Here is a 16,737-nt window from a genome sequence, read left to right as displayed (position 1 = left end):
ACAGGCGGAGCAAGTTTTCCTCAAGGGCTCATTGAAGGGAACCCTGGAGCCGCCACTGCGGTGATTCCTCCTATCCGATCCCACGCCCCTTTCTGCGCCTCACCCTCGTGCTCACCAGCGTTCCATTATCAAACGCGAGGGCTTAGCACAGGCCCGCGGTTTTGTGCCTGGGTGGGTGCTGACATGCTCAGTGTTCTTTTCTCCCACCGGAGGGGAGCAACCTCGATGTCCGAGCACGTACTGTCCACACAGCCCGTCTCGGGATATGTTTCGGGTCCCCCTTCCCAATTTGGCCGGCTGGCTTGTGCACTTTGAATCTTAAGTCCTGGGGTTCCTGTGATCAGATCTACGTGGTAGGAAACGTCTTTATCTCACACCGTCCAGCATCTCATCCATCCTCTCCATTCTCCACTTCAGTCTCTTTTCCACCTTCTCATATGAGTAAAATCATGGCAAATCTAGTTTTACTTAATTCTCTGTTCAATCTAAATTTTCCCACTTTCTCAAACCTAGCATGTATGCTGTGCCACAAGGTTAAATAAAATATTTATTGAAGGAATTAATGAAGCTATGAGTACATGTTTTTTTGATTTCAGTTTTCATACTGAGTGAGCTAAGCCCCCTCGAGGGACTTTAGATGTTTTTAATCTACTTAAAAACGTTTAATAAATTCCACTTAATTAAGCCAAATTAATTATTAATTTAGACTCTTTAAGAAAATGTTATCAAACTATATGATAATTTTTCTTATAATAATCCTAATATATTATGTGACTCAACAATGTGCTATTCTAGGGGTGAAAATCATTTACATCTGACTCTTAGTAACGTTTAATGAATTTTGGTATCATCCATCCACTACTTCTATACATTTCTATGATCTCTAAACAAGGTAATTGCCACCAAGTATGGAGGGTTAGGTTCTCTGACACTACTTGCTTTTTCTTAAAACTTTACCATAGGATGCCCTCTCTAAACCACCCGCTATTCTTATGGAATCCCAATTTCTCTGGACAGTTTCTAAATCATATTTTTGTGTTCTTTTTGGTTTTTTTGAACAATTTTATTTAGTATAATTGTTGTACAAAAAAAAAAACCCCAACCCTGCCTATATTTAATGTATACAATTTGATGAGTCTGGACACATACATACACTCAGGATTCTATCACCACAATCAAAGTAATATACATACAAGCATATCCATCTGCTCCAAAAGTTTCCTTGTGTCCCTTTGCCTCTTTTTTTTTCCCTTTGGTGATAGGAAAACTTAATATGAAATATACCCTCCTAAGAAAAATTCACATGTACAGCACTATTGGTAAATACAGGCACTGTGTTACATAGCAGATCTCAAGACTTGTTCATCAAGTAATTAAATGAAATTTTATACCCTTGAACTACAACTCCCTAGCCCCTGGCAACCGCCGTTCTATTTTCTGCTTCTAGAGGTTTGACAATTTTAGATACCCTTAAATAAGCAGAATTGCAATTTTTGTCTTACGGTGACTGACTTATTTCACTTAGCATAGCGTCTTCCAGGTCCATCCGTGTTGTCGCAAATAGTTCAGTTTTTTCCTTTTCTAAGGCTGAGTCATATTTCATGGTGTATGCCATAGGTTCTTTATCCAGTTGTTTAATTTTGTACATATCTTGGCTATTGTGAATTATGCTGCAGTGAACATGGGAGTGTAGATACCTCCTCTAGATCCTGACTTCAGTTCTTCTGGATGCATACCCAGGCGTGGGATTACCAGGTCATATGGTAGTTCTATTTTTAACTTTTTGAGGAACCTCCATACTGGTTTACATAGTGGCTGCACCATTTTACATTTCCGTCAGCAGTGTACAATTTCTCCACATCCTCGCTAATACTTGCTATCTTTTGCTCTTTTAATAATAACCACCCTAAGAGGTATTTAGGTGAGACCAGGTTGCAGTTTGGTTTTGCATTTTCTTGATAATTAGTGGTATTGAGCACCTTTTTTATATACTTGCTGGCCATTTATATGCCTTCTTTGGAGAAATGTCTATTCAAGTACTTTACCACTTTTAATTGATTTCTTTTTGTTTTTTCACTTTTGAGTTATACGAGTTCCATATCTGTTTTAGAAATTAACCCCTTTAAATATTTTCTTCCACTCCATAGGTTCCTTTTCACTCTGTTCGCTGTTTCCTTTGCTGAAAGGAAAGGAAGCTTTTTAGTCTGATGTAGTCCTACTTGTCTGTCTTTCCTTGTGTTTCCTGTATTTTTGGTGTTATATCACTTTTTATATCATCAGTAATTTGTATAATCACTTCACTGAAACTGTCCAGGGGAAGCTATAGTAGTGGTCTTCTGCCTCATGATCATTCTTGTATTTATCTTGCTGGCTTCTCTTGTTCTTTCTATCCTCCAATCCAGATAACCTTCAAAGATATTTCTTCACTCTTCTTCTCATCTCTCTTTATAGTCTCACCTTCACTGAATTAATTTAATAGCACATATTCACCTACAACCAGTACTACAAATTTCACTAAATGCATCTACATTGTTTTATTTTTCTGACTGATTTCTTGGGTACCCAGCTGGCCTTATTAGCAACATCCCTTCCTTGAATGCCCTTTCATCCCAAAGTCTCTAAGATGCCCAGGAATTATTCAGTCCTGAGAGGTCTGTTCTCCCTGCAAACATCAAAGTGAGAAATGGGCAAGGTTATCTCTCTACTCAAACCACAGTTTAAGTGTCTCCCTTTGGAATACTCTCAGCTGCAGCTTCTCTAGTTCCCAATTCTAAGGTCAGTTTCAATTCCAAGCATAAGACCAGCTTAGGTCCTTTGAGTTCCCGACCCCAGTGATGAGCTGCGGCAAAAACAGCCCTCCCTGTGAGTCCTAGGCCCTTGGGTTGGAGTAAGGTAAAAATGACTGTAATAAGAGTGACAGTGCACTAAGGCATTTCAGAACCTCATCTTTAGAGTTCGTACAAGTAAAAATTATTTAAATGATGAGTCTTAATATGAATGTTAATGAACTTCATAGTTTGCACTGACATCAGATGTCTCTACATTAATGGATTGCAGTGGGCTCTGGAGCAAAAAAATTGACAGTACTGGGAATATTTAGTCTATCCAATATTAGTTCCTTCAGCATTTCCATCCTTATGTCCAGATCGCCTAAAACATCATCCTTGATCTCATTCTCTCTTCTACTTTGAAGGAAGAGTTTCTTCCCTGGCCAAGGCCAATCCTTTCAATGTAATTACCTTAACATTTTTGTGAAGTAAGGGAAAAAAAAAACAGAACCGAAGAAATAGCAGTTTTATGGTGTTTATGCAAGGCAACATGTGTAAAGCACTTAGTGTGGATGCTTTTATTTAATAGATATTTATTGAGCACCTACTGTGTGCCAGGAGTGTTCTAGAAACCAATGACAACCCAGCAGGATTGTTTCCTCCTTACATGCTGTCCTAGTAATTACACACTCAGTAGTATGTGCTCAATAAATATTTCTGCCTCCAACTTTATTCTTGTGTTTTGTGTTATTTTATTAATAAACTACAGGTTATTAGATGCAAAGGACAAACATTCTTGCTCCTTGAAGGCCTTGACATTTACTGTGTACTCCTTAGCAAAGCTCAGAGGGAAAATTCACTTCATTAATTGCTTGTGTCATATATGTGATGACTAAGTAAACATTTATTGAATGGACATTTTAAAAAACACATTGATTCAGCTTCCTTTATAAAGAAATGCTGATTCAATTAAAAACTCATTGTGCAAACAAAAGAAACAAGTAACCCAAATTAGCTTCTATTTTTGATACTATAATAGTGAACAAAATTAAAGGAAACAGATGAAAACTTAAGTACTTCGCTCTTTAGTAGTACATTTAGTATGAATTTTTAAATACAGTGGAAAATAAGTATTTACAAATCTAGCGTGGGGGAGAAATAGCTAATTCTTGCAAACCTTTCAGCTTTCAGCTAAGAGAGGAACGGTGCCCAGAAATACCTTCCCACCTGAAACAATAACAGTGACAAAAAATAAATATAAAAATAGGAAATAGCAGTTTTGTAGACATGCGAGGTGGCAGCAAAAAACACCTGAATTCCGGAAGATCAAGTCCTCTTCTTGATGCGGTTGCTGATGATGGTGCAGGTTGGCGGAAGCAGTCCCACACATGGAACCTTCTCAGACCAGTTACAGAAAATGTAACCGAGCAGGACCCTGTGGGGCTTTCCCAGGACAGACCCTTCCCCGTATCCTCTGCTGTAGCTCCTCTCTGAAGTACCCAGATCATAGGATCTGGTGCACACTTCCCGAGCTGTTTTACAGATGCTAAAACCACTGCTGAATGGAAGAAATTAACTCCTTGATGATCATGAGCCCCCAGACCTACTGGCGCCTAAGGATTGGTCGTGTTAACTGCCCTGTGACCTCACCATCAACCAGTCAGAGAACTGTGCACAAGCTGATCACATACCCAGCGACACGCTGCCCTCCCTCTCCTGGTCTTCAAAAATGCCTTGCTGAAACCCCCTGGGAGTTGGGGGTTTCAGAGCACAAGCCACCCGTCCCCCTTGGACTGGTGCCTTTACAATAAATGCTGCACTTTCCTCCACCACAAAACAAACAAAAAACAGCAAGAACGACGACAACAAAAGAACTTCAGGCGATGAAGGACAGTGATTCTAACGAGATACAAAGCAGGTGCGGTGAGCCCTACAGCTGCCCCAGCTTACTGCCCTGAGAGAGTCTCCCCAGCACAGTGGAGAAGGGAGGACCCAGGCAGAGCCCAGAGCACTCCCCGAGATGGAGACAGCGCTGAGAGTCTGGGAGGTAAAGGAGGCTGGAATCTGCAGGGCAAAAAAGAAGAAAGGTGATTGCTGCTCAGAAGGAGAACCCTTGAGAGCTGCAGAGGGTCCCCTTCGACTGTTCAGCAGAGAACTGAGCAGCCCGTGTATATAAGGAGACTGCCAGGGAGCAGTGAAAGATCTCTCTGGAAGGATGGGAGGAAACAGTATCTGGTGCTCACACCAGGGCCAAGAATATGTGTTTGCACCCCTCAGCCAAGCTGGGAAATGCCATAATTCCAGAGACCTGGCGTAGAGCATTCAGAAGGCTCTGTAAAACTGATGTGAAGAAAATGTGAAGCCAGAGCCTTCAGCAAGCGCACCCCAGGGCAGCGTCTGTCCTAGCAGGAGCCCAAGAAGGTTCTTGTGTCCTGACTCTGATGGCTTCACCGTCTCTCCATACTGGACTGCTGGTAACATATGCAAACATGCAGCAAATTAAACTAATTCGGATAATACAAACAATGAATTTCTACTTACCTATGAGGAGTTCTGTATAATCTGTAACTATTAATGTTTTTAAGGCATTATCAACTCAAAGGTATGAGCTGGTTTCCTGTTACTCAGACATATTTGAGATAAAATATACCGACATACCTTGTTTTATGGTGCTTCACAGATACTGCATTTTTTACAAATTGAAGGTCTGGGGTAACTGTGCATTGAGCAAGTCTATTGGCGCCATTTTTCCAACATCACTTACTCACTTCATGTCTCTGTGTCATATTTTGGTAATTCTAACAATATTTCAGACTTTTTCCTATTATTATATTTGTTAAGGTGATCTGTAATCAGTGATCTTTGACGTTAACTATTGCAAAAAGATTATGACTTGGTGAAGGCTCAGATGATGGTTAATATTTTAGCAATGAAGATTTATAAATTAAGATATGTACTTTTTTTAGACATAAGGTTATTGAACACTTAACAGACTACAGTCTAGTGTAAACATAACTTTTGTATGAACTGGGAAAACAAAACCTTGTGGATCTCACTTCTCTGTGATGATGCCCGTGTTATGGTGGTCTGGAACCAAGCCTGCAGTGTCTCTGAGGCATGCCTGTGTATTATAAAGGCTGGAAAAGAACATCTTCTAGAACTTGCATGTGTTTATGGAAAGGAACTCCCGCAGCAAAGCAGCAGAACTTTCAGGGAGAAGAAGAGGAGGTTAGATACACAAGATGCAGTCAGCAGAGGTCTTAGTATTCATTGCTTCCAAATAATCTTTGCTGCCCTTCATAGAGAAGAAGAAAAACTTAAGCTTCAACAATATGTTTCACCATAAAGGGAAAAGCTGAGCTCTCATTTGTACAGTGTCCCTTACTGAGATCCCTGAAATAACGTCAACATAAAAATCTGCCCTTTGGAAAAGAGCAAGGGTGTTTTTCACAAATGCAGAGGCTGCCACTACTTTTTAAAGGTCTCACCCTAGAACATCACAGGGTAGCAAATAAAATAAACTCATCTTTTCTGGGAAGACATATCCCTGTGATGTAATAATTATTTTGTGATGTACGTACGTCAAATCATTCTGCTGTGCACCTTAAACTTTATACAGTGCTGTGTATCAACTATGTCTCCCAAATTACCCCCTACCCTATTTTTTACAGCATTCTTAGAGGTCTTCCCATCTCCAAAACACAACTGTGCAAATCATTCATTTTTAAAAGAAGTTAGCTGTGATATTGTAAAAAACTTTTTCTTAATTTTTTAGTTAAAATACATGATTTACTATAATTATGTCTGTTTAAAAAAACTTAAGTGTATAGAAAAATAAAATGTAAAGATTAAAAAATAATACAGAAGTCCCTGTAGTTGGAACAGCTAAGGTCCTCGACATACTAATTGAATCTTATTTTTTATTAAAGTTAATCCTTTAACAGTGGATTTTCAGTAGCTTTGTAGAAGAATTCTTCGTTGGTCCAGTTGGCTGTTTTTTAAGTGACAAATGAAATATCGTGGTTATTCTCTTTGTAATTAGACTGTATGGAATCAGTGTCCTTGTTCTGCTGGAATTTAAAGTATGAAAAATGTGGGTTTAAAGTATTATTTGCTTCAAGCTACAATATATAAATAATTTAAATACCAATTTAGTGTATAAAAGCAGCTAGATGGCCAGTAGCGACTAAACACATGCTCCAAGTCACATAAACATAGTTTACTAAGCCTTTCCCTTTTGGTGACAGGAATACTGATCTCTGTTGAGTGCTGGCCATTTGCCAAACATAACACAGGCTTATTCTTCTTGGTGTCTCATTTAATCCTCACCTCAACCTAATGAGTATTGTAAACCCATTTTGCAGATACTGAAACTGATCCTTAGAAAGACTGAATAACTTATCAGGTCCCAGGACTATGATGAGAACTCAGGTCTGTCTGAACGTCTCAGCCGTCTTTGAGTTCACATCAGTAAACTCTGCTTCTCAAATCTGAAGTCTTGAGAAATCCTGTTTTTCCCCTGGACCATCCTGTCTTTTTGGTCTGAATTCCGCTTTCCGTATAGCTGGGAGAATTAATCTTGTTGGTGTTTTTGTTTCAGGAATTACAGTTTGAAAGGCTGACCCGAGAGCTGGAGGCAGAACGCCAGATCGTCGCCAGCCAGCTGGAGCGATGCAAGCTCGGATCGGAGACCGGCAGCATGAGCAGCGTCAGGTACTGGGCACACTGCTCCTCGGGGCTGGGCTTTCTCGGGCTGGGGTTCCTCGTGCAGTGGAAGTAAATGGTGCTGTTTATCTTCTCCTGACAAACCTGGCAGTGGAGCTGGAACATTCAGTCAGATGTTGGGAAGGAACTGTAACCGACCTGATTTAAGATGTTCAGAAGGTGTCTAAAATGGCCTGATTTGTACTGGAGACGCCTTTCACAAAATGTATGCCTGCCCTGAATACAAATTATGCATAATTTTACACAAAATGGAAGCGTTGCATTTAGTCAGCTTCCTGGAGATGAGGAGATGCCATGTCACAGTCTCTCAGTTTGGTTCTTTTTTCTAAATGATCCAGAGTTGCAGGTTCTGGAAATGAAAGAGTTTGACGTTTTGACATTTACTTGCATTGTTTGCTAATATCTGATGCTACATTATAAAATTGCTCCCTCCTCAAATATCAGCCACACGTGCAGTTTCTGTGTGTGAAGACATTTCAAATCCATTCGTAGAATGATTATTCAGTTAAGGCTTGATTTGAGATTATGAAGTATTTAAAAACAAAACTTAGTCACTTGACCAAACAATAAGTTATCTGCCTGAAGACCATGTTTTCATTTGTAAAAATATAAGTGTGTGTGAGTATGAGTGTGAGTGTGAAAGAAACCTAAAGCTCTATGAGACAATTTTTATTTCTCAAAGATGCATTGGAATTTCCTGTCATTTTGTTCTGTAATGTGTTTGACATTGTGCATTTTCAAGGAACAATGATTGCTGTGGCAAATAAACTCCCATGTTATAGTGGCTTGACACTAGAGCGGTTTGTTTCTCATTCATGCAACAGGTAGAAGAGGTGGATGCTGGTCAGGGGGCTGCTTCCCTGCTGCCCTTCCATGCAGTAATTAATGACCCAGCTTCTCTCTTGAGAGCCCTGCCATCCCCTATGGCCTCATCATCAATTGCATCATCAATTGCAGCATCAATTACATCACTGCAGCCATAGTCCATTGGTGAACTGTAGTCATATGTCCTCCCATAGATGGAAGTGGGGCAGGGATTCCTAGTCTTGAGGTCTGTAGTCACTCTGCCCAGGAAGTGGGGACATGAGTTTGGTACTCTGTTAACCAGCTGCTGCCACAAAATAATTAAAAAATCCTTGTATCCATTGCTGTAAGATATTTTATCACTGTAGGATTAATTTGTAGTTGGAATGTTTCTAGTGGAGCCACCTGCCATTCATCTTTTAACATGGTTCTTTTCATCGTCCAATGGTGATAATCTTTAAATGGGAATCATGCGCCTCTTGTGAGTCTAAATTTCTTGGATGGAATAGCATTTTCAATTGTAAAGCCTTATTTTAGGTATGCAAAAGCGTATCTGCTTCTGCATCCAAGTACCCAGGCTATACATAGTTGCAAATAGGTACGTTGTGATCTCTTAAATGCATCATAGGCTTGTGTGAACACCCAAATTAACCAGAGCAGGATGGACAAGAAAAAGGCAAAATGAATTACGTCTACTTGAAATTGTTATCAGAAGGTTCTGGTTGAAGGTGATGAGACTAATGTATAGAGAAAATAATATTTATAAGTGTGTATTCGATTTTGTACATGTGGTTGTTCATATTTGAAGAGCTTTTTTTAATGGTGAACATCACCTAAGAAGCTAAGTCTGTAAGGTTTTTTAGGTCCATAAACACTGTTGAATTTACAACTACAGTATTTCGCTTTGAAACCCATTGTTTCCCTGTTGGTCAGATTACGTTTTCAATTCATAGTCCTAATCTTTCTGGGTGATACTTTTGCATACTCTACATCTTTTGTTTTGTTTCACCCACCTCCGGCTCTTGGTAACAGCACGTCTAGGGGACCATTCTGTATCCTGTGCCTCAGTTCCCAACTTCTGATTGGATCAGAGATGGATATCTAACCCAAGGCTGATTCATCCAGTGACTGGCCTGCAAGAAATTAGTTTTGTACTCTTGGGAATGTGAAATAAATGCCCCAAATCTGTGACATCCAATGGTGGGTGCTAGGAGATGGTGGCCATGTGGATTGGGTGCTGATGGAGGACTCTGTGGTGACAGAGGGCAGTCCAATGGAGAGAGACTCTGTGATTCCTGAAAGTCAGAGACCAGTATAGTTGTCACTAGGTCTGGCTGCATTTAGATGTTGCATCTATGAGATTACCTTTGGAATTCTTAAAATTTGAGTTGATTTCTTTTCTTAGGTTCAATGTTTCATGAATAGAACACATCTGTGAACTACCAAATTAGACAGAAAAATTATCCCATGGCAACTTCTGATTATTTACACTATATCTTGTATTCCTAGCTCACAGCCCATGATACATAATCCATAATTCTGTATTAAATATATATTAAATATAGTGCTGAGTGATGATGACTGTCTATTTCCCTTTGCCATGTGGCTGTGTAATATGTCTTGCATCAGGCTTCATTACTTTGTATTTCAAAAGTATTGAATGTATGAATCTGCATTTGAATAATACAAGCAATTTACTGATATTTCACCGGAGAAAGTCCTGATACATAACTTCCACTGTTCTTTTTTTGTCATAACCTAGTTGTTTGCTCAGCTTCAGAAATGCACGTTTGGAAATTCAAGTCTGTATCAAGGGTGATAGACTAACCTAGTTAGCACATGAAAAGGGGGTATTTAAAAATTAAAAGAAAAAATAGAAATGTAAACAATTTTCGAAAAAGGAGAACAGATAAAGAGTGATGATTTAGATGTCGTTTCGTACTTCTTAAGGAGAGGTGAGAGAGTTTCTTAGAGGACATGAAACAAAATAAAATATTTTTCAGTTTTTTTTATATAAATGATAAAAATGACTAATAGATGTAATTTGGTTTTCCTCTGCCTTTATTGGCATTAGGAAATTGCTCCTGTTTCCTGGAGTTACATTGACAGTTTAAAGTTAATAAAAAGATATTACTAGTATGCATTTGTAACAGCCAGATTTATCATAGTCAATCAAATCATAAGAGAGGATGCTGAGAATTTGGAGAAGGGAGAATCTGGAGATATCTATTATTGTAGCATATCAGCTTCTGCGTCCATGTGTCTAGGGGAAAAGTAGCTGCAAATAGCAACATTGTGATCTCTTAAACCCTCCATAGACTTTTCTAAGCATCCAAATTCATTATCGTAGCTTGCAGAATTCAGATCAATTAGTGGCTGTCTAAATGTTAATGTCAGTCCTCTAGGATAGAATTATTGGTGCTTCTTACTGCAGCTACACTTTCACTGTGTGCCTTCTCACCTTCCTGTCTTGACTGTCCGCACTGATTTCAGGTCAAACCTTTCCAAGCTCTTGGGTCCTTCTCCCTCCTACAACTAGAGAGTTTGGTCCCATACCTTCCCCCTGATTCCTCAGAACCAACCAGGCCTGAGTCAGGAAGATTATTTGTGTAGAAGAGGCCCCTTATTTAGGTCATGGCCACACCCCTCTTGCTGATAGCCCACGTCCACCCTCTGGCCAGGTGCTACTAATTGGGTCACATCCGTTCCTCAGGCGAAGACCTGTCAAGGAGGTCTCGGTCTGGCAGCCCTGTGAGTTACCCGGTCCTCTCCCAGACCAGGCTCTTGTAAGTCCCACAGGACCTGCCTGTGCCCATGCCCTTGTCATATTCTCCACAGACCCCTCAAACAGCATCCTGACTCATCTATTTGCCTACATTCTGCCCAAACCCATCCTCCACCTGTGTGGGCTTCAGCTGCATATCACGTAAATCAGAACCGTGTCTGTGAAGGACCCATTCCCTCTTCTGCAATTCCATCAGTACGCTACTCTTTCCTGTCTCACGTGGTCATGGGCATGTGACCCCTTCCGTCTAGACTATCCTACCCCTTTCTTCTGGTCACCTCCCCTTATGGATCCAGCTGCCCCGCTCAGGGCTCACATTCTTCTGAATGTCTTCTTGATCTGTTCAAATTGGTCCAGGTGTCCTGCCTTCCTAGGGAGTCCTTAGAACTTAACAGAGTTTTGGGGATGGGGCTCTACTGACCCTTCTAGAAGTTCCTTGCCACAGGATGTTTTAACCTTCAGTCAAAGGACATTGGGGATTTTCTCAGGTGCTACTGAAAGTTAAAGACAACAAAATAGATGTCTACTTACATCCTTTGATCTTCATGGGCAACAGGAATATAATGAGAGAGAAATTGGATTCAAATAACTGCTGGACCTATCTTATGAACTCTTCCTAAAGGAGACCTGACTCTTGGAAGACTGATGATGATGATGATGATGACGATGATGATGATGATGATGATGACGATGATGATGATGATGATGATGATGATGACGATGATGATGATGATGACGATGATGACGATGATGATGATGACGATGATGACGATGATGATGATGATGATGATGATGATGACGATGATGATTTATGACAATGGTCTAAAGCTCAGAGACAAAGGAAGTCAAAGATTCAAAGCTAGAGAGATTCGATACATGATAAATTCTTCTTTGGTGGCTTAAAGATGAAGCTAAAGATGTGGCTAGCAATGCATATAGCTTCTAGATACTGAGAGCAATCCCCAGCTGACAGCCAGCAAGGACCTCTGTCTTAGGACCAAAGGGAGTTTAATTCAGCTCACAAATAGTTCGAGTGAACTTGGGAGCACTTTATTCCCCGGAACCTCCGGAAAGGAGAGTAGCCCAGCAGAAACAATGACAGTAACCTTGTAGGACCCTGAACAGAGAACCCAAGTGTGCCACGCCTGAACTTGACAAAACTTAGAAAACTGTTAGCTAAAAAAAAACTATGTTGTTCTAAACTACTCGGTTGGTGGTAATTAGTTCTGCAGTAATGGAAAGTGAATGCAGTGCTTTTCAACTGGTTGTATTTGATATATATTATAACAAGCTGAAAAGTTTTTAGAGGAAATAAATTTTACTCTGTGACCATCTGTATTCCATTCAAGAGTTTAATGTCTGTAGCCAATTTTATTTTTCATACATCTTAAATGCATTCATTTGGATTCACATATTAAAATAATCTGTAACTTTGATTCTAAGAAATAGAGGGATCTGGATTTGGAGCGGGGTCGATACTTACTATAGAGTAAGGACAATGAAAGGGGTCATCTTTAGCTTTGCCTTTTTTATGATATAGATACCCAAGTCTCTGATTGGACTTATCTACATATTTAAAAAGACAAAATGCAATATATATGTAGAATTGCTTGCTCCACAGAAAAAGATGCTCTTTTCTTTCCACCAGATGAACTATTGAATTTCTTCCAAACAAGTTTCCTCAAAAGCCTGCCATATTTTAGAGAGTGGAATACAAAAGGAATTAATGTTATAAATGTTATCAAAGGTCATTCTCTTTATTAACTAACTTCTGTGAGCCCAGATGCCAACAGTTCTATAAAAAGGGTTTGAAAATCTTTTCCATACCTATGAAGAAGTCCGGCTTATTTTTGAGAAAATGCTGACCTGGTTAAATTAGTAGTGAAGAAACGTAAGTGGTTAGGTACTTTTTGTCAGAATGAAATGTATTTATTTAAATACAGTGTAAGTCAGCATAATCAGTGAATTTTCTTAAGGAAATAAGTCATACACGAATATAATTGTTTCCCAAAGTAAGACATAGTGTGCATTTTTCATTATCCTTCAAGATATGATACTGAAATAAGTAGACAGTTACATTTATTCTTTTTAAATAAAGAAGGAAGAATTTTGCCAAAATATTTTAATTTGGAAACCAGGCATATTAAATACTTACTTAAATTTTTTAAAATAAAGTTTTAAAAATTATGTGGATAGATATTTCTACACATACGCACATTCCTAAACAGTCGTTTGGCCAAAGGTAAAAATCACTCAAAGTCATAAGATTCTAGATCCTTACCACCAGTGAATATGCATTTGTCATTAAAAGGCAAAAAAGATAGCTTTAGAATAACTTTTAATTTTTAAGAACCTAATTTTTTCATTAGTGTAGTTTTTATTTTAAAAACCTGGACTAAAGCTGCTGCCTCTTCCTCCCCTACACTGAGGCTTCATGAGTTTCTCAGCCAGTAGACAATACCTACTGTGTCTCCTCGGTTTTGTCCCCTGGTCTCTAAGCCATTCCCCAAGGGCAGAGCCTCGGAGTATATGACACAGCAGCGGCCAGCCCACGGTAACTGTTCAGTCAGTGCTGACTGGATAAATGATGAATAAGTATACAGCATCGCTCTTCTTTTCTCATTGCTATTTTTTAGCAAAATCATCAGTCTTACTAATCTATACATATTTTCATCTCTATACATTCCAGAATCTATTATTTATATATATAATATATATTACATAGCAAATGTTACATATTAGTCTGATCTTGCCCGATCAGAATATTACATTTCAGTGTTCATTCTAGTTAGTTTCCGTGTTAAAATCGTACCCTGGAATCCAGGGCCTGTTGGTTTGATGTACTCTGTGGTGTGGAACTGTGGCTGATCTAGTCTCATACTTTCACTCTGATCTTAAGATGGTGATAATAGTGGTAATAGTAGTAATAACAGCGATAGTTTTCACAGTAATAATGGTAGTGTTTATGGAGCAGTTTTCATAGGCTGAGCACAGTATTAATTGGTTTATACAGATCATGCCATTCACCCCCAGTTAACCCAGTGAGTTAGTAAATCTTACTGGTATTTCATTTTGTAGATGAGAACACTGAGATTCAGAACGAGAAATTCACTTTCCCAGTATCCAGCATTGATTTTTTTTTGATTGAATTTTTAAAATTTTTTTTAATTTTTAAAATTTCCATTCACAGTTATTAAAAAAATATTGGTTGTATTTGCTGTGTTATATAACATATCCTTGAATCTGTCTTACACCCAACACTTACACCCACTGTCCCACCTCTATATTGCCCCCACCACTAGTAACCACTAGTTTGTTCTCTGTATCTTTGAGTCTGCTTCTTTAATGTTATATTCACTAATTTGTCATATTTTTTAGATTCCACATTTAACGATATCATACCAGACATTGACTTTTGAACCCAGGTATCTTTACTCCCCAAGTACATATTTAAAATACCTTGCTATAATGCTGTTATTCAGTCTTAAATGGTGTCTTGAATTAGGTTGTAAATTACCATCTGAATGTCTCCGGTCCTTTTTCACCCTAAGGATACAAACATTTTTGGACTGATTTTCTATTTCTTCCCTCTCCCTCCCCACCCCCCAATGATTATAGCTATTTTGAAATTCTTCATCTATGTTTCTGATTTTATTCTTACACAAATGAGGTAAAGAGTGTTAATAGTATATGATATCCTTGCTTTTAAATGCGTCCAGAGTAACTGTTTAGTATTCTCTTGCAAACTGCCGATGGACAAATTATAATTACTAATACTTACATCTAAAATACTATTTATCACATCTCAGTTTGTTTGGGCTGCTATAAAAGAATGCCATAGACTGGGTGGCTTATAGACAACATAAAGTTTTCTCACATTTCTGGAGGCTGGGATGTCCATGGTCGAGGCCCAAACAAATTCAGTGGTTGGTGAGAACCTGCTTCTTGGCTCCTGGTCTTTGTGCCGTGTCCTCACATAGTGGAAGGGACCAGGGAAGTCTTCAGAGTCTCCTTTATGAGGGCGCTAATCCCCCCTCATGACGTCACCTCCCAAAGGCCTCCCCTCTCAATCCCATCATGTTAAGAATTAGGTTTCACTGTATAATGTGAATCTGGGGGGGCACAAACATTCATTCTAAGCACAATTAAACACATTGTTCCAGATTTCTGTGGGATAACAAATCATCAACTGTCCTGAGGATTTTATGTAGATCCTAAAAAAAGTTGAATATTTAACTTACAATTATCTGATATATGTCTTAGGTCAACTACTATATCAACACTTTTGTATCAGATTTGAAGCCTAACTTCTTTCCAAAGTGGTATATCAAAAAACTAATACTGGTTTTACGTTTAAAAATAATTAATATGCCAAATTTTATTTAGAGGTTTTACATTATAAAATAGATTTTTAAGGAGAACTAACTCTAATATGTTTTGAAATTTAATACCCCGATTGGTAGAAAACTGAAACTCTTCATAAGTTTAATTGGTCTGGAAGATTCTGCATGTTTTCTTTCATCCTGACAACATTTTTTTTTAACTCATAGCTCTGAAAGGTGAAGTTTGTAGCTCCGTAAACTGGAGCTAAATTTCGTCATTATGTTTTTATGGTATTGCCTAGCTTTGCTAATTTCTCTGAATTTCATTTTTCTCATCTGCACAAATGGTGATAATGCTCTTCAGTAATTTTGTAAAGGAATAGATGAGAAATGTAAGTAAAACATCTCACACACCATCTTGCGTACTGTGATGAGTGAATCGTATATATTTTTTGCTCTTGATGAATATACAGATAATCTTTTTGTTGAAATCTCCTTCCTAATTTTCCTACAAAAGATTATAAAATGGTTTCTCTCACCAGGGGCTAAAACGGCATACCAGGATGGCACCATATTTGCCTCTTTCATAACACAGACTAAACAATGGCACAGAAATCGACACGATGAAGTGGAAGAAAGCTTGAGTCAGTTTCCCCTTCACAGGGCACAGCTGAATGTGTCTCTGGATCCAGGGCTGGAGCTGGAGGTGGAACTTTTGATACTGTATAGTTGTCAAAAGAATAGCAATAAATCATGCAGGGATAAGATATGAACGACAGGAAATACTCAGTAAATTAAGGTGTAGCAGCCAGTGACTCTGAATAGATGTTTTTCAGTCAGGGAGCTCAAGAGATGAATGCATTGACCAAAATGCTTGTTCACTAGTCTCCCTGGATGTCTAAATGTGTACCTGGGGTGAGAAGTAGGAGTGCCTGTTGATGAAGGCATTTGTGCGTCCTTCATGTCCATTCTGCCGTCGCTCAGATGCCAAGGGGCCAAAAGCTTTTACTAAGTTATTTAAATTTATGTTTATTTATGCTCATGACAGACGATTGGAAACCAGTGATATTTCAACTGACAAAAAACACAATGAGCGTTTGACCCAGTTAAGAAGAAAGAACTTCAGTGTCAACGCTGGATGACAGTGGCTCGCTGAACACTGTGAACCATGTGTGTTCAAATTATTAAGATGGAAAGACAATTGGGGCAGAGCAGGAAGATCCTAGTCTTGGCATCAAATACTCAAGCTGTGACTTGGGACAAATCATTTGGGTTTTCTGGGCCTCCGGTTCCTCACCTGCAAAATAGGAGACAGTGAGCACCTGGGTCTGTC

The 16,737-nt window shown here is 38.9% G+C and overlaps 1 protein-coding gene across 2 annotated transcripts in view; it reads left to right on the top strand.

Moving 5' to 3' along the window:
• CTNND2 (catenin delta 2) overlaps positions 1-16,737 on the top strand; it is an 886,271-nt gene that overhangs the window by 304,815 nt on the left and 564,719 nt on the right. For both annotated transcript variants that reach the window (XM_074356308.1, XM_074356299.1), the window contains exon 3: positions 7,369-7,481. In XM_074356308.1, the coding sequence (XP_074212409.1) occupies positions 7,369-7,481 (113 nt within the window). The remainder of the gene's footprint in view (positions 1-7,368; positions 7,482-16,737) is intronic.

The sequence above is a fragment of the Camelus bactrianus genome, chromosome 3 (assembly GCF_048773025.1).
Source record: "Camelus bactrianus isolate YW-2024 breed Bactrian camel chromosome 3, ASM4877302v1, whole genome shotgun sequence".
Classification (NCBI taxonomy): domain Eukaryota; kingdom Metazoa; phylum Chordata; class Mammalia; order Artiodactyla; family Camelidae; genus Camelus; species Camelus bactrianus.
The sequence above is the reverse complement of the archived record's forward strand: the minus strand, read 5'-3'. Positions and strand labels throughout refer to the sequence as shown.